General features: G+C 44.7%; 2 protein-coding genes across 2 annotated transcripts in view; both read left to right on the top strand.

Annotated features, from left to right (window-relative positions):
- The window catches only part of LOC124248187 (collagen alpha-2(I) chain-like), a 56619-nt gene extending 46252 nt beyond the window's left edge, over positions 1–10367 (top strand). Inside the window, exon 3 of the mRNA XM_046678029.1 lies at positions 9221–10367. Coding sequence (XP_046533985.1) covers positions 9221–10367 — 1147 coding nt within the window. The remainder of the gene's footprint in view (positions 1–9220) is intronic.
- A 154-nt stretch (positions 10368–10521) lies between these two features.
- BMP2 (bone morphogenetic protein 2) lies at positions 10522–21275 on the top strand. The gene is made up of 3 exons (XM_046679618.1): positions 10522–10653; positions 11787–12136; positions 19566–21275. Exons 2-3 carry the CDS (start codon positions 11794–11796, stop codon positions 20408–20410), a joined length of 1188 nt encoding a protein of 395 aa, XP_046535574.1. The 5' UTR covers positions 10522–10653; positions 11787–11793; the 3' UTR covers positions 20411–21275.
- The last annotated feature ends 678 nt before the right edge of the window (positions 21276–21953 follow it).

The following is a 21953-nucleotide window of genomic DNA, read 5'->3' as shown; positions in this document are numbered from 1 at the left end:
ACTTTGGGACACAGTTAACTCTCTAGCTAAAGTCAAGCAAACTCAGACTTACTCTGAATTCAAATAACAACACCACTCCAATAATCAAAGATCTTTACTCCTTTTACTACTTTTAAGACAAATAAACAAAAACAAGTAGAACCTATTCCTTCCTTCTTTGCTTCCTTCCTTTTTTCCAACAACTATACTCCGCAATGCGTATTATCTCAAATGGTTGGGACAAATATGACACAACTTCTGTATATTTTTAGATTAATAGCTGGTACAAGGATAATACTTGGTCATAAACATGGTCCTGAGGTTTTCATTATAGGAACCTAACCAAACTTAAAATATTCAAAAATAGATTAAATTGTGTTCAGTGACATTTTCTTATAATTATGCATAATGTATAAATAAGGAAAATGTAAAATGGCATTTTGATTTCACCTTTGAAATGGTACCTGTGATAGTTCTATTCATCAGCATATTAAAATAACTGATTCCCCTAAATCTCCTTCTTTTCTACACAGGAGTGTACTTGTCTGATAAGATACTGAAACAGTAAGTTGCTCAATCAATACCAAGTTAGCAAAAATTAATTGTTGGAAAAGCAGGAGGTCTATTGTTAACATTAATTTTTGAGGCATTTAGTGTAATGATAGCTGTTTTCCTTAGCTGTCATAACTTTTTCTACTCTGGATTAGACCAGATATTGCCCATCTGTTCGCTACTTTATGCATGCGAATTGGTTTTTTTATTAATTAATTGTTCAAACACAAACAGCACCCTAAGCTTAAAATGATTCGTTTCCCATTGTAGGTAGACTTAGGTGACACCTGGATATATACTTACTGGCATGGATGACCTTGGGGGAATAATCTTGAACACATAATCATTGATAGCTGGGAATTGAAATTTTAGACTCTGGAAGCCACATGAGTTTTTTCAAGAATTTTCTCAATCTCTGTATGTTTGTAAATTAAGCATCTTCCTCCTCCTGCACTTTCTACACTGGTTAATGTCATTCCAACTCCTTTGTCATCCTCTTTGGGCCCTTAAGTGCCATTAGATCTTATCTTTTTGATCTCTTATAGCCTTCTCTGTCACCCTCTGCTGCTTCTGAGTTCAAGGACTCTCATCTCTTGCTTAAATAATTACAACCACCTTTTAATTTGTCCTTCTGCCTCCAATCTGGCACTATTCCAAGCCATCATGCTCACTTCTACCAAAGAGGTTTTTCTCATAGTAGATCCTATGGGGAAAAGTCCAAATTCCTTTGCCCAGCAAAATCCTGGCACCCCCTTCCTCTCCTGTCCAGTCACACTAAATTGCCAGCCATTTCTTTAATGCATCTTGATGTTTCATGCTTTCCTGCCTTTACCCCTGCTGTTCCTCCTGCCTAGAATTCCCTTCCCCCTTGCCTATCTGCCCAACACCTGCTCTGTTTTCATGATTCAACTCAAGTATTATATCCTCCTAGGAAACCTTCTCTGACCTCCTGGGGGAGGTAGTGACTCTATTCGTGATTTAATCTTTGTATCTTGTGTAAACTTCTATTTGATTGATTTGTGTAACTTGCCATATTCATCTTTGTAGCCCCAGAAACTTAGCAATGCCTGGAAAAGTAAGAGTCATTCAATGAATAAATGAACAAAGCCCAGGAAATAGGTCTCCAAAGACAACAATTTTATTTAATTCTTGGCAGAGTACGACTTAAATTTGAGGCACTTCAGAAAGGCACCATCTCAGATCGGTAGAATATCCAGTGTTTATCTTGGGCTCCTCCAGAAGCTGACTCTACGACAAGGATTTGAGTACAAGTAGGTTACAGGGAGGTGGAGAAAACACAGTTCCGGGAGTGGAGAAGTGAGGCAGGGAAGGGAAGGCAGCCAATAAAGGATGCATTTATCAAGCCAGTTATCACTGTGGGTGACCAGAGCTTTGATCATGCACCTCCTAATTAGCCCACCCCAAAGTTAGCCCAGAAGCATGAGAAAGTGTGGGGGGGGGGGGTACTGATATGCTAACTGCCATTGGTCAGTGGTTGAGGGCTGCTTCTGGAAGGTATTAATTCCCTAGCACGTCTGGCCAGCCGCACATGTGGGCAGAGCAAACTCCCCCAGATGGGAGCAGGTCTTAGTCGGCAATCGTGTGTAAGGGAGTGGTCAGGCCTAGCGGGCTGGGATGACATTGACATGTCTGCTACGTGTGGTCTTCAGTGCCATTGAGTGGTCATTGTACAGTAAATATGAGAGGATGAAATATGATATTTCTCAAAATCTCTCAGGTCACGTAAACCTCATGTTATTTGCTCAATGAGCAAGTTCTACATTAATTAGGGCAGAAAGCAAAATCTTTTGTTTCCAATTTGTGAAATATGCCCGGGGTGAGAATATTACTGGTCAAAGTGATTCATTTGTATTGCTGTTGTTCAATCTGAGTATCTTTATCTTAATTCTAAAGTCGCTGCCCTCAAACCCCTCTTGCCTTTGCGAAATTCTCTTACTGAATTCATAGATAACCGAGATGAAAAGAATTTGCAATCGGTCCCAGGAGGGCCCTGTGGAGAGATGAACATGACTGACAGTTTCGAGGTAACTGTTCCAGGCTTACTAAGCTTCGTGTGATCCAGCAAATTGTGAAAGGAGCAGAAACATGCGAATCAAGTTTTAAGTAGATGAAGAATCCCCAGGTGTCAATGAGAACTTACAAATATACTATTCTCCTGGAGTCTTCTTGTAAAAAGTAAATGACCACACAGAAATTCTCCCACAAATCCAGTGTACAAACTCTTCATTGATTTTGTTAAAGGCCTTCAGATGACTTCAACTATTTCATGAACTATTTGGAGATACTTTTCACATGCTGATAATTCTTTCTCTTTATGCTCTTTCACTCATTTATGCTGTCACTTCATTCTTCTTCTGTATCTGCGATCTGGAAACATCACCAAGGAGCTGTTGTTGACTCTTAGTCTATCAGTCCTGTCCTCACCAATATTTAAGACTGAGGGCCACCCTCTTCTTCTGGAAAAATCCCCCTTATGAATTCTAAAACAAATGAGCATTGTCTGTTTTTCAATTCTCTGAAACTTTTTCTGTGACATCTATGTCCTTCCTGGTCAATCTTTTCTTCTCCAAATAGTTAAGCTTTGGCTCAGAAATCTGCACCCCAGTCCCCTAATCCTTTTCCTGAACTCCACACCAGTGCTTCATTACCTGCTCTGCACTTCCGTGAGGACATTTAACCAGAACCTCATAGGTACTTCCAGAAAGGACCACGCCTCCTTCTCCAATCCAGCTCCTGCTCACACTCCTCTCTGTTAATGACACCACTAGTTTTTTGTCACCTGTGCTCCAAAATCTATAGATATTGTTGATCCTTCCCCACCCCAAAGCTCTACTACCCATCTCCATGCCACACCTGGCCATCTGATCGCCTTATAACTTTCACATTGGCTTCTTTTTCATGTGGACTTCAGGCTCCCATTACCACTTGGGTGTATAATTACAAAAGCTGCTATCCAGTCTCTTCATCTCCATTCTCTCTCTATACTCTCTACTCCCTACCACTACACCCTACCAAACGTGAGATTTTTTTTTTCCTAACATGCATCTCCAAATATGCCATTCTTCTGGGAAACTGTTTCACAGTGACCCATTTATACAGGATCGAGTCCAAATTCCTTAGAGTAGCAGTTCAGAGTCTCAAGGTCCTGGAATTTGCTTACCTTTCAAAACTTACTAGGTTGGATATTCTCTCTTTGTACCCCAGATCCACTCTTTACCTTGCTCTCTGCCTGAGAGGTGACTCTCTATGGGCTGCATAGACTGAGATCCCCAGGCTCTACATAATCCCCTCGCCTTGAGTATAATCTGGATCTATGAATATGATGGGATATTACTCCCATGTTATAAGGCAACGGGTGACAGGATTTTTGCAGTTGTAATTAAGATCCCTAACCAAGTGAATTTTGAGTTAATCAAAAGGGAGATCCTGAGTGGGCCTAATATAATTGGGTGAGTCTTACGGAAGAGGGTCTGGTAGTCAGCAAGATGTTCTCCTGCTGGAGTTGATGAAGGAAGTGATCCAGTGATCATGATGAACGAGTGAGTTCTACAGATGCAAGGAAATGAATTCTGCCAACAACCCCATAAACTTGGAAGAGTACCCTGAGCCTTAAATGAGTCTGCAGCCCTAGCCAACTCCTTTACTTCAGCCTTGCGAGAGCCTGAGTAGAGAACCAGCTAAGCTAGGCATGGATTCTTGACCCACAGAAACTGTGAGATAATAAATGGGCAGTAACCCCTAAGTGGTAATTTGTTACACAGCAATAGATAACTAATACACTTGTCCTTCTAGTCAAATGAGCCCAATGGGAGATATCAACAGATGTCCAGAGAGTAGGCGAAAAGAAAGGTTGAGATATTTGTTCACTCTGCCTGCTCCTTCCCAGCTGACACAGTACCAGCGCTCCCTCCCCACACACACACTTCTGCCAATGGCTGTCTTCTACAGCCAAGGCTTTCTCAGGGCTCCAGCAACTGTTCCTCCTGTGCCCCTGCAGACCTCAGGCTGTAAAGCCTCCTTGCTTGGCTTCCCAATGTAGGGCCAGGGTACTTCACTATCCCTTGTCATTTTCCCTCCACTCTGCCTACACCTTTGTACAATGTCCCCTTGTTAAACTTTGTTAAATTCTTTGTTAAAGAATGTGCCATCGCTTTCCTGCTGGGACCCTACCTGAAGAATAGACTTATCCCTAACTAAACCCACCTCCAAATCTGAGCTACCGCCCATGCTCCTCAAAACACAATTCTACATTTTCCCATGTGATGTCTTGGCTTTGGGTTGCTCCTACTGTCTGGAAGTGAGAGACCATTGGCATGTGGTGGTAGTGGTGGTGGTGGCGGGGGGGACCCAAAGGAACAAAAACATAAGTTCTAGAATAGACTACTGACCGTACTACTTTCTTGTGTGACTTTGGGAAAATAGCTCTGTAGCACAGTTTCTTCATCTGTAAAATGGAGGTAAATAACACCCACTGAGCAAGGTTCTTCTGAGGGTTAAATGAAACAGTAAACACTTTTACTACATGAAAGGTAGTACATGAAACTCAGTAACTAAAGGTGTTAGAGGAAATTCTGCTGCTGCTAATGCTGATGTTCATAAAGATGCCTACTGATCCTATGGAAATTCTACTGACCCTGAGTAGCCCTCTCAAATTCTCTCCCTTTTATGGATTTAGTGAGTTCACATTTCAGAAGTGAGATTGCTCTCCATTAAATCTGCAGGACTTGTTTCTCACTTCTGGTAAAGTTCTCCTCTTGTATGTCTTTATTTACCTGCGAATATGTCACATCTCTTCTGCCAAATTCTAAATGCATTATATGCAGAGATTATGTATCTTTGTATTTCCTGGGACCTAAGTGACATAGTTCCATGGGCATAATAGCCACTCATTGAATATTTGGAGACTGGATATGTAAAGAGAAATTCTATCATTGACTCTTCACAATCTCATTAATACAAGATCAAAACATTTAAATATCATTGACAAGATATGCAAATATATTGATACGTGATAATGAGATAATATTTAATGGATATCTAAAACTGTTTATTGGAAGACCATAATTATTTTTCAGAAGCATGTGTTCATTTAACTTTCATTTTTGGCATCCACCAAATGCAAAAGAAAATAACATAAAATCCGTCTTCCAAGAACCAATGATCTTAATTTGCATGTGTACTGAATTCAAATTTTGCAACTTTTTTTTGTCTTGAAACATATCTTCTCATTTATTTTTCACAACAGCTCTGTGAGATCGGCTATTCATCTCTACATATCATTCATGAGGGAGGGAGCTGAGTCTATAAGAATTTGTTATTGCCTTAGATCAACCCAAGTGGTGACCTTTCTGACGAGAAATACCCATTGTTTGGCAATGTGATAAAAGCTGTTAGAAAAAAAAAAAAAGAACGGCATACAAAGTCCCATCTCTCAAAATCAGGCCATAGTATTTTAGGCAGAAAGCTGAAAAATAAATTTAAAGGTACATAGAGTAAGTAGCAGTCAGGATTCTGTGTTTGTACAGCATTTTAAAATTCTCCAAGTCCGCACACATTATGCTCTGGATCTTCATCATGCCGTCTGACGCAGCAGAACATGCATGTAACCTGATCGACAGATGAGGCCATGAGATGACTTCTAAATCCAACCAGCCAGCCAAGCCAGAATTGGAGTCTAAGTCATTCAACTATGTGTTGGGCTGTGATCAACATGTTTATGGAATGCCACTGTGTGCATCCTAAAATCTAGTCAATTCGCAAAATTCATTCTCTCTTTATTGTTAAGATGTAGTTAATATTTGCCTAAAATTAATAACCCTGACCTGGCCTGCTAGGGCTAGTTTTACAAATACGTCCCTCCGCCCTGCCCGTCCTTCCTACCACATCTAATCATATATCAAACAGGTACAAGGGTGATTGACTAGGTGCTGCTCTTTTGCTGTGGCTCCTGGTTCCTGCAAAAGAACTTCATCCGTGAAGTAAGCAGAATTAGTCTTGGGTGTCACACTAGTAACAAAGTGATGGATACCCAAAAAGCTAAGAGGTTTCTCAGGGGAGTTGCCACAGGTTTCAGTGGAATGACAATTGTAAAGTAGATGGATCAGTTAATGCCCACTGTGACCTTTACAATATGTGAGGATCATCATTTTAATGTTAATTTGCATAATGTTTAGCCTACCAGGAACAATGGTGAATGCTAATAGCTGCAGGATGCAATAAAATTAAACATTATCTGGGCTGAACTGCTAAAGGAAAAGTTACCAAAGTATGACTCTTTAAGCACTTAATTTCATCTCAGGTCGTGTCCACACATAATCAAATGTGGATTTCCGGTATCCCTTGGAAAACTGGCAAGAATTCACTAGAAGGGAACAGCAGCAACCTCCTTTAGATAGAATTCTTACCTGGGACGCTTTGCTCTTTTAAGTCACTTGCCTGTCCCCTCTGAGGTAGCTGAATTTGCCATTACCATCACCCCTCCCCTAAACAACCCCCCATCCCCACTCTCGCCACTCCCCACATCTGGCAGATAGACCAAATTTGATACACCCAAAAAGAATGAATCTCACCTTATGGGTTGAAAAACTTTTAATGAACCTTTGGAAAAAGTAGAGTTGACCATGACTAGCAGTAAGTGATATTTTCAAGGCAAACATATGCTCAGAGTAACAACCCTGCTTTTTGAGTTGCAGGGGGAACGTGGCTATTAGCAAAGAGAATAAAAAGAGGTCATCTCCACTTAAATGTATCATTTTTAATCATTCCTATTGCCTGGAAAGTGGGTAGGTATGGTCTTCCTGTAGTTTGTACCCCAAACCAGTCTTTGGAGTTTGTTTATTTATTTACTTATTTACTTCTGTATTTATTGACTTCTTTCTCCCAAGCGTTTGAACTCATTTCCACCACAAGAGGGCAGCCATCTCTAAAAAACAACTAGAGAGCCTGCATCTTAAGAGAGAAATAGGATCAAAATTTAGGACGTTTCGCTTGGGAAAGGCAACTGTCTGCCCCTCAGGAATCACGTATCCTACATAAACGAGGTACGGTGATGGGAGACACTAAAATGACATAGAGTGTGCAGAGGAGCCAATATCCGCTTAGCTTGTTGACTGTCAAAGATTGTTGGATAAACTGACAAGGTTGCCATTTCACAAGTTATGAAGGCCTAAAGCTGCAAGGCATCCTTGATATCAGCCCCAGAGGTTTATTTTCCATGTTTACTTGAAGAGCATCCAACAGCTATCAACTTTCTCCTCTTTAAAGGTTACATACTGATTTTTGTCTTATATAAGTTTTTTCTTAAATCTCACTGATGACAGAAACAATTGTTAACTTCTCAGTTAAACTTGAGAGAAGAAAATAGTTTCAAAAGCACAATAAACACTTTTTGACAATGTCTACAAGTAGAATATGTTCTAATGTCCGCCAGTTTGGTGTCCAGTGATTCAGAGTGACAATCAACTTCCACAGCGCTTCATTTTCAGTGAATAAAGTAGCATGTTCCTGAATATTTTGCCCCCCGCCCCCAATTTATTTTCCTAGTAGGCAGGCTTCCTCCGAAATACCTTATTTGACCTTTATACTTTCAGAAACAGCAGTGCCTAATTCCCCTCTGTGGGTTGCTAATCCGATTTACGTGAGCGGAACCTAGAATTATTTTAGTTTCCCAACTGAAAAAATAATACACATGTATAATAGATTGTTATGAGCTCCCGATTCAGACTTTTCTCCTTCTGCTTTGCAGGCTGAAGGTTCTGTGCAGGCAAATTTGATTTTGCCGATTTGGCTTTTCCGAAAATCTTCTGCCGGTAGCTTCTGGGATCATTTAGGCAACCTTGTTCTGCTATGCACGGAGGATTCTGGAATCCTAGGAGGAATGGAAAGCCTTGGCCTCAAAACTCATGGCGCAGATTTGGGGACTATTTCAGTTGAGGAAGACAAGTGACTTGACCACGAGTCCTAGAGCTGAGGCTGGGGCCTGGTGGAAGGGGGTGGGGCGGAGAGTGCTGAGGCCTCAAAGCGGAATTGTTGTATGCTTGGCTCACGCCGCATTATTTTGCCTTCCCCTGAGCTGCTAATCGCCTGCCTCTGAGCTGGGCGAGATAAATATCACAAGGCATGAAGTGATAGCTACCATAAAAAGAAATAAAACCCCTCACATCCTCTCTTCACGCTGCCGCAGACACACAGTGCACATTGTGCGAGTCATGTGCGGCAGGATGACGTCAATTTCACATATATCGACATATATGTATAGAAATGTGTGCCTTCGTTAGCGTATATTTATAGAAACATACACGGGTATATTAGTATATTACATAAATATCTGAATATAAATACGTGCGTATTTATATAAATATAAATGTATACATATATTTCTCTAAATGTAAGTGCGTATGCATATATTTGCATATGTAATACGTATATCTGTGTGTTAAAGTTTAACACCCAGTTTCCAATCTCTAGTTTTCTTTTAATCCTCCTCCCACCCCGGGGAAACACAGAAGTGTCTACCCAAGTCTATGCCAAGATGCCCTGGAACTTGGCTAAGTTCATTTTTTTTTTTAATCGTCTATGACCGAAAAACTTCAAACTGAAAGTTGAATAACGGGCCGGGTGAGGAAATAAAGGCTCTACCCGGTGTTTGTCTGGGATTTCGCCCCCGGAGTCCCAGCGAGGGTCCGGCGCTCCAGTTTTCCTCCCCTTGGAGTGCAGGGGTTGGAGGCGCGAGCGCCCCCAACGGCGGCCGCGCGTCCCCGCCCTCGGCCCCACCCCGCCGCGGCTGCCCCGGCGCTCGGTCCACACCCCTGCGCGCCGCTCCCGCCCGCTCGGGGATCCCCGGCAAGCCGCGCCGCCGAGGGGGAGGTGTTCTGCCTGCCGGGAGGGAGACGGCAGGCGGCGTCCCCTTTAAAAGCCGCGAGCGCCGCGCCACGGCGCCGCCGCCGCCGCCGGAGTCCTCGCCCCGCCGCGCCGCTGCGCCCGGCTCGCGCTGCGCCCGCCGCTCCGCTTCCCACACCCGCTGGGGATTGGCCGCCGCCGGACATCAGCCGCCGCAGCGACCCCGGGGCGAGCGCCTCGCGGATTACGGGGGCTCCGAGGCACCCGCGCGCCGCACACCCCGCGCGGGCTGGAGCGCCCGGCCGTGCGCGCCGCTGCGCCGTGGCCTCGGCTGCCCGGGCCGCGCCAGAGCCGAGGACCGGCGCGCAGAGCGACGGGGAGCCGGGAGCCGAGCGCGAGCGCCGCGATGCCGATGCCCTCCCGCCGGAGCTCGGGGGCCTGGGACGCGCCGGCCGAGGTGTGATCGGACTCCAGACTGGCCACAAAGGGCACCACAGCTTGGCCTGGGGGCTAGGCGAGCGAGGGGAGAGCGCGGCCACCCGCCTCGGCGGCCTGGGACTCAGCTCGACTCGCCGGAGAATGCGCCCGAGGACGCCGGAGCGCCGGAGCCGCGGTGGTTTCAACTGGCTAGCGCTAATGGGGGCGCGCTGGAGGAAGGCAGAGTGATGCGGGGGGGCGGCTCGCCCGGCACCGAGATCGCCGCTGCGCCCTTCCCCGGACCCAGCGTCGCCCAGGATGGCAGCCCCGAGCCATGGGCCGCGGCGGAGCTAGCGCGGAGCGCCCGACCCTCGCCCCCCGAGTCCCGGAGCCGGCCCCGCGCCGGGCCCCGCGTCCCGCGGGCGCTGGTTCCTAAGGACGACGAGCACAGCAGCTTTTCCTTTCTCCCTTCCCTTCCCTGCCCCGCACTCCTCCCCCTGCTCGCTGTTGTTGTGTGTCAGCACTTGGCTGGAGACTTCTTGAACTTGCAGGGAGAATAACTTGCGCTCCCCACTTTGCGCCGGTGCCGTCGCCCCAGCGGCCGCAGCCTCGCCGCCTCCGAAGCCCGCCGCCCCTCCACTCCGCGGCTGGGCCCGGGCCCGAGACGCCGTTCCCGGCGTGAAGAGAGGCACTGCCCGGCCTGCCGCCGGGAGGAGGAGGAGGAGGAGGCGAGGGAAGGGAACCGGTCCCCGCGCCAGCACCTTCGGCCAGAGCTTTTTCCATGTGGAGGCTCTCTCAATGGACGTGTCCCCGCGTGCTTCTTAGACGGGCTGCGGTCTCCTAAAGGTAGAGGACGTGGGCCCCGGGCTGGGCTGAGGGGTGGTGGCGGGGCCCGGACGGCCGCGGCGGCTGAGCCCCTCCCGGGGCCCGGCCAGGCCGGACGTAAACAGACCCCGCTTCGGGTCCACGTGCAGCCGAGCCCCTGCGGGGATGCCCCAGTCCTACCGCCCCCGGCGACCCGTCAGCCTCGCCCTCCCGGCTCGCGCTCTTCCGCCCCCCTCCCTCCCCTCTTTTCGGCATTTTATTAGGGCTGTTAACACTTAGATGATTAAAAAAAAAGGTCAAATCCCTTCCAGAGGGTGGCCCCTGGATTTTACCCGTTAGCTGCCAACCTGTACGCCCTGCCATGGCAATGCGATCCTTTCTCCATTCGGTTTTCTCCGTGAGACCTGCTCTCTACTCAGCGCCACGTCCCATTTGGGAAAATACTGGAAGTTTGTTTCCAGGAATGTGAGGGGGGCAGTACTTCAGTGCCACCTTGTTACTGACACGTGAATTAATAGTTATTAGCCATTTACGTAATCCCAGGAAGATACATGTGTATCTTGACTTCATTAGGAGGGGTTGGGGGATGGAGTGGCCCGTCCTGACACCCCTGAAGTTAGAGGCGTGGGCCACAAGTTGCAAGTGGCTTCGGAAGTTGTGGCCTTGAGTTTCCTGGGTCTGGAAGTTATAGACTGTGTGTATCAGAAAGTTCTATACGGTGCCTCTGAGGAAGTCACATGCACCATTCGTGCGTCTTTCTGTGCAAGCGAGAGCTGGGCAGTGTGTGTCTGGGTTTGTTTAGAGGACGGTGGGGTGTCAGACCAAGCGGTGGTTTCCTCAGGTTCCCTTAACTGGCTGTCGGCGCGAGTGTCACAGAAAAAAAGGTGACAGCCATTGACGCTGGTGCGCTGGTGGGGGTGGGGGGGAGGTGTGCAAATCATGTCAGACGGATTGAGAGTGGGATGGAAAGGGGAAGCCTTCTGGTTCAGAAACGTTCGGGCTTCAGCTCCTCCGAAGTAGCCCCGCAACTGTTGCAGGCCAGGTGGGAACCCTGGAGGAGGAAGCAAGCGGACCGAGCGGGAGCCGGGGCCGCGGGGGCGGAAGGGGGAGGGCTGGGCGGGGAGCTCGGTGACTCACGTCGGCCCTGTCCGCAGGTCGACCATGGTGGCCGGGACCCACTGTCTTCTAGCGTTGCTGCTTCCCCAGGTCCTCCTGGGCGGCGCGGCCGGCCTCATTCCCGAGCTGGGCCGGAGGAAGTTCGCGGCGTCGACGGGCCGCTCCTCGTCGCAGCCCTCGGACGACGTCCTGAGCGAGTTCGAGTTGCGGCTGCTCAGCATGTTCGGCCTGAAGCAGAGACCCACCCCCAGCAGGGACGCCGTGGTGCCCCCCTACATGCTGGACCTGTACCGCAGGCACTCGGGCCAGCCGGATGCGCCTGCCCCGGACCACCGGCTGGAGAGGGCGGCCAGCCTCGCCAACACGGTGCGCAGCTTCCACCACGAAGGTGAGGCGAGGGGCAGGGAGGGGGGCGGAGACGGGGCGGGGAGGCAGCCCGCGGAGCGCCCTCCTGGGCGGACGGCAGGCATCCCTGGAAGGGCAGCCTGGCCAGGGCGCCAGAGACATTTCCATGCTTGCCTCTGGAAGAACCTTTTGGAACCTGGCTTTCACGCGCTGCCTGTGTGGCGGGGGAGCCAGGGATTCCCCTTTGGTAACTCCTCACCCTTTTCCTGGCTTGCAGCCAGAAGAGCGACTCCTCCTCCAGGAACTGGAGAGAAATCAAGTGATGGGGAGGATGAGGGCGAAAGGCCTGCCCCTAGTCAGCTAACCGTGCAAGAATTCCACAGGGGAAGAAGAGAAGGAGGGGGCGATTGGGATCTCTTGAAGTCTGTTTGGAAACCTTCACTCTATAAATCTGCTGCTCCTGCTTCGGCTGGGCTTTCAGACTAGACAGAGCCAAGGGCAGAATTTTCAGAGATAGTATTGAAAAATCAAAGCCCAGGGCCCCAAAGTCTTTCTAATTTACAGTTGATCTGGGCCTGGTTGGGAAGATTTTGAATCCCTATCTAATCCCCGTGGGAGATCAATTCCACAATCAATCTTACTGTTTCCACAATGACTTTCTTGTCTTGTGCTTAAATCTGAGATGAACTCCCCAGTAGAGACAAGGCAAGCCTTCAGATAAAAGCTTTTGCAGCAGCTGCCTGTTTTCCTTCATGTGCATTGTGGACTTTTTTTTTCTTTTATGATACTGGATGTGGTTTTTCTAAGGTAGGATATTTCTGCTTGTTTCATCAGAAAGGCATTTAGTGGATTTGAAATGTCTTAGAGCAGCTATTGAAATCTGTTGTACCCAAGTTGTTAGAGCAATTAGTTAAAAACATGTTCCATCTCAATTCTTTTTCTATACTTTTATATGCCCCTTTGGCTTAATACATTATAAATAAGAGCACAGGTTTCCTTCAAGTTCTAGAGAAGGGCACAGAGCTGTATATCACAGGGCAACCACTTGTAGGATATTGGGGAGATGGGAGTGAGGTTCCCTTTCTCTTGCCTTGCCCTGATGAGCTGGTAAATTTCAAGTGGAAATCTGCGCTCTGATGTACACAAATCAGAAATGTCACAGCCAGACATTTTCTCCCGGTGTGTAAGATGACCTAGCCTTGTGAGAACAGCACTTGATAGTGAGAGGTAGTCCCGAAGGCAGGTCACATAACAAAAGGTACTGCTTCATCAAGGAAGCCATACGTTATGAAGGGGACACAGAACTGATAATCAATAAATTCTCCAGCACATTTCTAAGTGAGGTGCTCTCTGCTGGGAGAGTCAGATTTGAAAGGCAGTAAGATCTCATTTTACTCCTTTAGGCCTCATCGAGGGAAAGCAGAAGTTGTCATATGTAGAGAACTTTTCGTCGTGTACATCCTGTCAGCGTAGCGCTGGGATGATTTGAGACCTAGCTCGTCGTTCCCAGCTCATGCTGATGAGAATGGTTTTTCTGGAGAGAAAAGTAACAGGAATGGCTGTGTTAGCCACCTTTCCTGGAAATTTAGCATGGAAACCATTCTTAACTTTATTTTGAAGGCCGGGAAGCTACTGTGTGTCTCTGATAACTTAAAGGGAAGAACTTTTAAGTCATTTGACACCTACACCATTCAGCTGCGTGAGGACTCCTTCCGTGGAGTCTGCACGTTTCTTCCTCTAGAAGTGGCTTGATCAAAACTGAACAGGCTGCAAATTATTTGAGTGTCTTATTTTAACTTAAATAGCATGCTTGAATTTGTAAGTCAGAATTTATATCTTTAAAAGTGTAAATGTTATGTGCAAAATAGTACAGAAGTTACCAGCTTCCTTAAAATCAACTTGCGGTAACTTCAGGTCTTAATGCAATTAGATGATAGAGAAAAGCTATGTAATTTTTGCCCCAAATTTCAACAAATCCATTTCTTTTCTTGTTATGACTGTGTATCATCATTAGGTCACATATTACACTTTTTGAAGACCATTTCTTTTTTTGTGTAAGGCAGGATTTGGTTTTTATAAATATCTGTGTGGCATGCATGGCACTAAAAATCTTTTAGTAAACCATGTGACTAAGCTGCTGGCTTAAGAGCAGAATTTGGTTCCTACAGCATTAACGGGCATTTATTTGCTAAAGGACCACAAGACCTCATTACAAGAAATACCTGTTGGTTTTATTGGTGGGTAGGTTCTGGATGGTTTGGTGAAATTATGAGACAAGAGACATCATGATGGAGTTCTTTCAACCCATGTGTGAAGATAATGTGACCACCTGGTAGGCGATCTGAGACAAAATTAGCAGTTGTCATTTCTCTTGTGAAACTGTCTTCTTTCTACAATGGCTTTCATCCGCCAGAGTCCGAGTGCTGTGAAAATTTTCTTTTTTCAGTCATTAAAAAGTACTTCAGTCACATAGGTCCTTGAAAACTGCCACTGAGCATAGAAAAATCACTTCTCCGACTGGAAAGAGTGTTTTGTGCTTTCCCTTAGTTAAAAACACATGAAATTGGTTGACTTCATCAGCCCTGCAAAAAAGTCTTTATGCTTTCCTGTCAGATCGGAATATAGAAGGATCACGTGCTTGCTCTCCAGGCTCTTAAGGACACAGTCTTCTTTTTGCATGAAATAACTGAATTATTTGCCTCTATGACTAAAGCTTTGAAATGGAGATTAACCCTGTTCCCACCAATGTAATTATCGTGAAAATATCCACATAATAGGAAAGTTCAAGAAACAACCATTGCCCCGTGAAGGAGAACTTGTATCACAAATTCCCAGTGCAGCCAAAGCGTTTGGACACATGCACCCCCAAAACCAGTACCTACCTGGTGTGTTTCCCTGGCATTCCCCTACATTTGAGAGTGATTACGAAGGGCCCCGTTAAATAGAGCAGCCTGCTATTTGGAAATGCTCATACAGATTGTGGCTTTGGTGCCCAATGATGGTTCATGCACTAACATTTTCTGTTCTGCCTCTTTTTGCGTGGTTCCTCTGCATTCTCTCTTGATCCCTTCTCATTGAGCTGTTTTGTCTCTTTTTTTAAACTTGCCCTTTGTGTATTTCACTAAGTACTCAGAAGACAATAAGAGAGCATGCCCTCATTCCAAGGCATTGGGGCCAAGGGTGGGCAGAGACAAATCGGGGGTAGTGATGATGACCATCCTCTTCCCTTTAGCTGCCATCTCCTTTATTGTCTTTAAAGAACAAAAACAGAACGGATTCCTTTTAACCTTTCGTATTTTATCTTTTTTCTCCTTGATGTATCAATTCTATAACCATTATTTTGTATTCTAGAAAATACTGTTCATTATTCTAAGTCACTTTCATTTCATTTTATTTCAGGGCAGTGATTTCCAACCTTACTGATTTTCTAGAACAACCCCCCTTGAGGTTGTTTCCTTAGTGGATCTTTTTTTGCCCAGAGTGTGGCAAAATTCTCAAAACATAGAAATGACTCACTTTTTTGCCAAAAATTGCCATAATGTAGGACAGAAATGCAGCCACAAAATATCAGTGGTTCCAAACAAGATCTGCGTGTCCCAGCGGGCCCTGCCACTCTGCTCTCCTGCTCTTGTAGTTTTGTCTGCTCTCCACCAAATTTGAGTAGTATATTTCCATCCCTTTAGTTGGGGAAGAACTCACCCTATGAGTATCGTTGTATTAAACATCGATGTGTCCCTCATGGTTTTGACTTGTTTGAGTTTTTGACTCCTCCTGTATGTTATGTAGTGCCGTCTAGTGGCCAGAAACTTGGGAACTGCAGTAGACTCTAGTTCATAGTTCTGCTCTTCATTTCCCAGCTCTGTGACCTTAGGAAAGTCACATAACCTCTCTGAGCTCCAACTGTTTCATTTACAAAGCAGAGATGATAACAGTTCCTTCCTCTTAATCAATTTGTTCTGAGATAATTTATATAAAGCTGTCAGTGCCAGACGTGGCACAAAAAAGTGTTCAGCACACTAGCTGTCATGATCACGATGACTTCCTTCTTTTATGTCGCGTTCTCCCCTCGTCTAGGGAAGGGTTGGACCTGGGCTGGCTGAAGGAAGTCAGTCTCATCTTTTGGATAATTTTGATATAGATGAATAATTGACAAGATGTAGATGATTAAGTTAGAACTTGACTTTGGGAGGAGAGGTCAAATGTCATTGTTGCCTTGTTTTTCTTAACTACCCCACATTTTTGCATCCATGCCTACCTTTGTTTGGCTGAGAACTTAGGGGTTCAGGAACTCAGTTCTAAAATAGGCTGGACTCCTCAAATCCATTGTCAGGTTCAAATTATTCAACGAGGGTTATTTATAGAGAATAGACAACTGTGTAAACCTCCAGAAAAGCATCCATTACCTACTTAGGTAGATGCTCTGTATTATCAGAATCCCCAGGCTTGCTGTGATAATTTGCAGAAGGTTTTTCTTTAATTTACTTTATATCAAATAGACTTTGTTTCTTCTACCCTCAAGAAAAGATTCACGCTGCCTCCTTGGAGATCAAAGGGAAAGATGGCCGTCTAACCTCGGGCGGTTGTTTTCCTGGGTTTGGGGCTTTCTGTGAACTTCTGACTTCCCTCTGTGACCTGAGTCTGCAGTCAGGGGTGCCATTGGTCATGGAGGCCCTTGTCTTAAGGAGGGATAAGGATCCTTCAAGGAACAGGTTGACTGAGATGCAGCTGGGAAGTTGGAGAAAGGTCTTCCCGTTACTTGTTATTATTTAATGTGCAATTTTCCTCCTTCTCTAAGGTTGCTAAATGATTATCCTTTCAGCTACTTCCATTAAGATTTTGAAGCCCATGCAATTGCTGTTTTTGTGGGTCAAATCTGGTTAAACGGTGGCAATTTTATATGATTCAATATCATCTTCATACTTATCTTTTGGAGGGTTATTGTTCTATTTTATGCCTCTTTTATACCCATTTTCTTCGCTTCATTTACCTGTCTCCCATCCTTCCTTGGAGACTGTCCATTCATTGTCATCCTCTGGCTGTCTGTATGTGTCCCTGTGTCTGTGTGTTTATAATTTCTTTTTCTTATTTATGGATTTGAGTTCAGGGTTTTTGTTGCCATTGTGATTTCTCTGGGCACCTTCATTAGTATAGCTGTTCAGCGAATGCTCTGGATAATTTTCCTATCCTTCCCCTTCTTTAAAAGAGAAGAGAGTGTTCTTAGGTGTGCTGGTATCAGAGAAGTCAGTCACTCAGGCCCAGGTCTGGCTTTGTGTCATTGAGTCTGGGAGATGCTGCTGATTTTTACCTCGCTGCTTTTTGCCCTGGTAGCTGTTGGCTTCTCTGCTGAAAGAATGCCTTTGGTGGAAACATCAGAGGACTCCTGAATTGCAGGGAGAAGAGGAAAGAAGGAGCTAAATACAATCCTTGCTGCTTGTTGGAGCCAGTGAGGGGCCTGGTTCCACTGGTGGGAGGGTTATTTTAAAAATAGTGCCTCAGCTGAAGTACCTTAGCTTACAGTGAAGTTTAGAATGTGGATGACTCCCGAAAGGTGTCCCCAACAGGTGTGGATTAGCAGGCACGAGGGGACCATGGAGGGCTCACTTTTTGGCCCGAGAGTCTTGACATCCAAGTAGATGAGCTTTAGATCTCTTCTGCGTCCCCGGCTGCCCGCCCGTGGCCTCAACTCTCATTCCTTGGCCAGCGCTAATGGGTCTTCTACTCATGTTTAAGTTATTTGACAAAAAAGCACTTTAAAATATGCTCCTGGCAATCTATACTTGAATATGCAAAGCATCCTTTAAAACCTTTACACTCCAAGGGCAGTCCCCCAGCTCCCAGCATCGCCTCACCGGGGAGCTTGCTAAAAATTCTGACTCTCCGGCCCCACTCCAGACCCACTGAATCAGAATCTGCATTTGCAGATTTAAGGTGTTCTGGGTGTTTTGTGTGGAGGTTAAAGTTTGAGAAGCATCACCTTAAAGCATCACTCTATAATTTGGTTTAAAGTGCCCTGGTTGAACTCGGTGCTTCCACGAAGCTTACAATGATGACTGTGGCTTTGATGATGAAGGTTTACACAGGTGGAAGCGTCGACGGAGTGATCTGAGGTGATTCTCCTCTGCTGAGGCATCTCATACTGTGAACAAAGTATAGCTGTTTGATTTAGGGGAAATACAATCATAAAATTAACAAAAATATGGTTTCCCCTTTTGGTGAGGAGGTGGAACTGTGGCCAAATAGATTTTGTTAGCACTTAGGTTAGATCCTGAATGAAGCAGGTAAATTTTTTGGAGAGGAAAAGGACAGGATGTGGTAAAGCTAGAAGAAAATAAACCCCCGAATCTCAAATCCTAGTGCTGTTTTCCATCGATTTAATAATGCATGTACCTTTAATGATTTGCAGACTACAACATTCAAAGTGCTATGTCATGTTTTCGTTTGCTTGGGAAGCAGGACTCCTTAAAATTGAAATTAAGGAATCTTCAGTCAGAAGGAACTTTTATGCGCAGCCCACTTCAATGACTGTTTTGAAATAATGATAATAGGTATAGAATGATGAGATTATCCCTTACATCATGAATATCATAACAGTATTTTTGTAGATTTTTACAAAAATTGTTTTTTGGTTTTGAATCTATTTTGCAGCCTATTATTGGATAGTTGTATATTTTAAAAAAAAATATAAAGGAATTACAAACAGAAGAGAGTCATTTTTTTTTCTCCCAAAAGCATCTAAAATGAGATTTTGATTTTTGAGGTCATAAGGAGGTGAGAGAACAGGCAAAATTTGGAAGTTATTTCTTTTGAAATTGTCTCGCCTTAATTACTGCAGTGTCCTAGGACCACTCTTACGTTCCCAAAGAAGCAGATCCCTGTAAATGCCTTTGTCTCTGGACCTTTGAGTAAAATAGTAGGGTGTGCTTTGCAAAATGTCATCGTTGATGTTGAGTTTCGGAGTCTTTAATTAGGAACCTGAAATCTGTATATCGAGATTTGTAAATCATCTAAATTGCAGAGTAATGTTTTAGAATACCGCTTAAGGGATTGACATTAAAGCCTTTTTCTTTTTAAGAAATGCAATAATTTCCTCAAATCCTCACTCATTAGACCTCTACTAACTATAGTGCTGACTTTTTTTTCTTTTGCCCTAAAGTCTGTGAATTCCAAAGAAGTGCTTCACCATTTCCCCCATTATTACAGCCACCTGGTTGCACTGTACGTGGATCGGATTGGAAACATAACAATAAACTGTGAAATTTTGTTTCATGTTGCATGTTCCCATAAACGTACAGAAAGGAGAGAATCCTTTTTTTATCTAAAGGGGAAAGTTTTATTTTCCAGTTGCAGATTTTAACATGGGTGAAGTCAAACCCTGAAGTGAGGTTTCCAAATTCTAATATATAATCAGATTGTCTTTACTGATCTCACTGAATGATTTTCCTTCTTTTTTCCACCTTTTTATATCAAATTAGAATCTTTGGAAGAACTGCCAGAAATGAGTGGAAAAACAACCCGGCGATTCTTCTTTAATTTGACTTCTATCCCCACTGAGGAGTTTATCACCTCAGCAGAACTTCAGGTTTTTCGGGAACAGATGCAAGACCCTTGGGAAAACAATAGCAATTTCCATCACCGAATTAATATTTATGAAATTATAAAACCTGCAACAGCCAACTCGAAGTTCCCGGTGACCAGACTTTTGGACACCAGGCTGGTGAACCAGAACGCAAGCAGGTGGGAGAGATTTGACGTCACCCCTGCTGTGATGAGGTGGACTGCCCAGGGCCTCGCCAACCATGGATTTGTGGTGGAAGTGGCCCACTTAGAGGAGAACCGAGGTGCCTCCAAGAGACACGTTAGGATTAGCAGGTCTTTGCACCAAGATGAGCATAGCTGGTCACAAATAAGGCCATTGCTGGTAACTTTTGGCCACGATGGGAAAGGACATCCTCTCCACAAACGAGAGAAGCGTCAAGCAAAGCATAAACAGCGGAAACGCCTTAAATCCAGCTGTAAGAGACACCCTTTGTACGTGGACTTCAGTGACGTGGGGTGGAATGACTGGATCGTAGCCCCCCCGGGCTATCATGCCTTTTACTGCCATGGGGAGTGTCCTTTTCCCCTGGCCGATCACCTGAACTCCACTAACCACGCCATTGTTCAGACGTTGGTCAACTCAGTTAACTCTAAGATTCCCAAGGCGTGCTGTGTCCCAACAGAGCTCAGCGCCATCTCCATGCTGTACCTTGACGAAAATGAAAAGGTCGTACTAAAGAACTATCAGGACATGGTTGTGGAGGGTTGTGGGTGTCGTTAGCACAGCAAAATAAAATAAATATATATATATATATATATTTTAGAAAAAAGCAAAAAAAAAAAGCAAAACCAAGTTGACACTTTAATATTTCCCAATGAAGACTTTATTTATGGAATGGAATGGAGAAAAAAAAAACACAGCTATTTTGAAAATATATTTATATCTACGAAAAGAAGTTGGGAAAACAAATATTTTAATCAGAGAATTATTCCTTAAAGATTTTAAAATGTATTTAGTTGTACATTTTATATGGGTTCAACCCCAGCACATGAAGTATAATGGTCAGATTTATTTTGTATTTATTTACTATTATAACCACTTTTTAGGAAAAATAGCTAATTTGTATTTATATGTAATCAAAAGAAGTATTGGGTTTGTACATAATTTTCCAAAAATTGTAGTTGTTTTTCAGTTGTGTGTATTTAAGATGAAAAGTCTACATGGAAGGTTACTCTGGCAAAGTGCTTAGCACATTTGCTTTTTTGCAGTGCTACTGTTAAGGTCACAAGTTCAAGTCCAGAAAAAAAAAAGTGGATAATCCACTCTGCTGACTTTCAAGATTATTATATTATTCAATTCTCAGGAATGCTGCGGAGTGGTTGTCCAGTCCATGAGAACTTAACGTCCTTGTTAGGCGGAATATTTGGGTAAGAACCAGCCATTGCTAATCTAACATAGAAACCCTCTCCCCACGCCTTAATTTGCAGAAAGAATCAAGCAGGACCAATAGAAATAATTCGGCAAATGACGAACCTGCAGGAAAGTGAATGATGGTTTGTTCTTCTTTCCTCAACTCTAGCGATCCCTTCAAAGGGGCTGGTCTGGCCAAAGTATTAAATAAAACATAAGATTTCTTCATTATTGATATCGTGGTCATGTATATTTAAAACTGATATCTAGTGGCCCTCATGGAGGGTTGGAAATTGATTTGGATTTAACTTTTACCTCATCTGGGAGCTCTTTATGCTCAGAAGGACCTAATTTTCTAACTTTGCCCAACACATAGCGAAATTGTGCCCATCATGTTTTCCGCCCACCCCCTGTTCTCTGTTCGATCGGCTTGCTTTTCTTTCCAAGGTTGTGTGTTTGAACACATTTCTCCAAATGTTAAACCTATTTCAGATAATAAATATCAAAGCTCTGGCATTTCATTCTATAAAATCCAACCTATAAGAGAAAATGGTGCGTTTGTACAGCGTTCACAATGATCACCTTGTGTTTGCATTTTTGCTTCTGAAGTTATTTCGGAGGGAGGTGGGGAAAAGGCAAGGAGTGGTTGGAAATTTGCAAGCAAGTCCTTTGGTAATTCATATTTGCACCAAAGGAATTACCAGTGATTTAGCATTTCACATGAGCCTCTTTGGGGCAGAAAGATTTAAGAGAAACCAAAGCTACAAAACAAGCAAAACCTGGGGAACTCAAAGTTTCAGAGATGATATCCCATGCAACAGAGGCGATGGTGCCAAAAAATTAGAAAGGGAGAGTGTCTGAGATCAGCCTCTACAAGGACATCTGCCAGTTGGACTGACGCCCAAGCACAATG

This window comes from Equus quagga, chromosome 12, assembly GCF_021613505.1.
Source record: "Equus quagga isolate Etosha38 chromosome 12, UCLA_HA_Equagga_1.0, whole genome shotgun sequence".
NCBI classification, from domain to species: Eukaryota; Metazoa; Chordata; class Mammalia; order Perissodactyla; family Equidae; genus Equus; species Equus quagga.
Note: the sequence above shows the minus strand (reverse complement) of the source record. Positions and strands in the feature narration are given on the sequence as shown.

What these genes read in the sequence shown, in the direction of transcription:
- BMP2 (XM_046679618.1), top strand. Translation starts at nt 11,794, where the DNA reads ATGGTGGCCGGGACCCACTGTCTTCTAGCGTTGCTGCTTCCCCAGGTC. An exon ending in GCGCAGCTTCCACCACGAAG is followed by an intron (nt 12,137 to 19,565) that starts GTGAGGCGAGGG and finishes ATATCAAATTAG; the next exon opens with AATCTTTGGAAGAACTGCCA.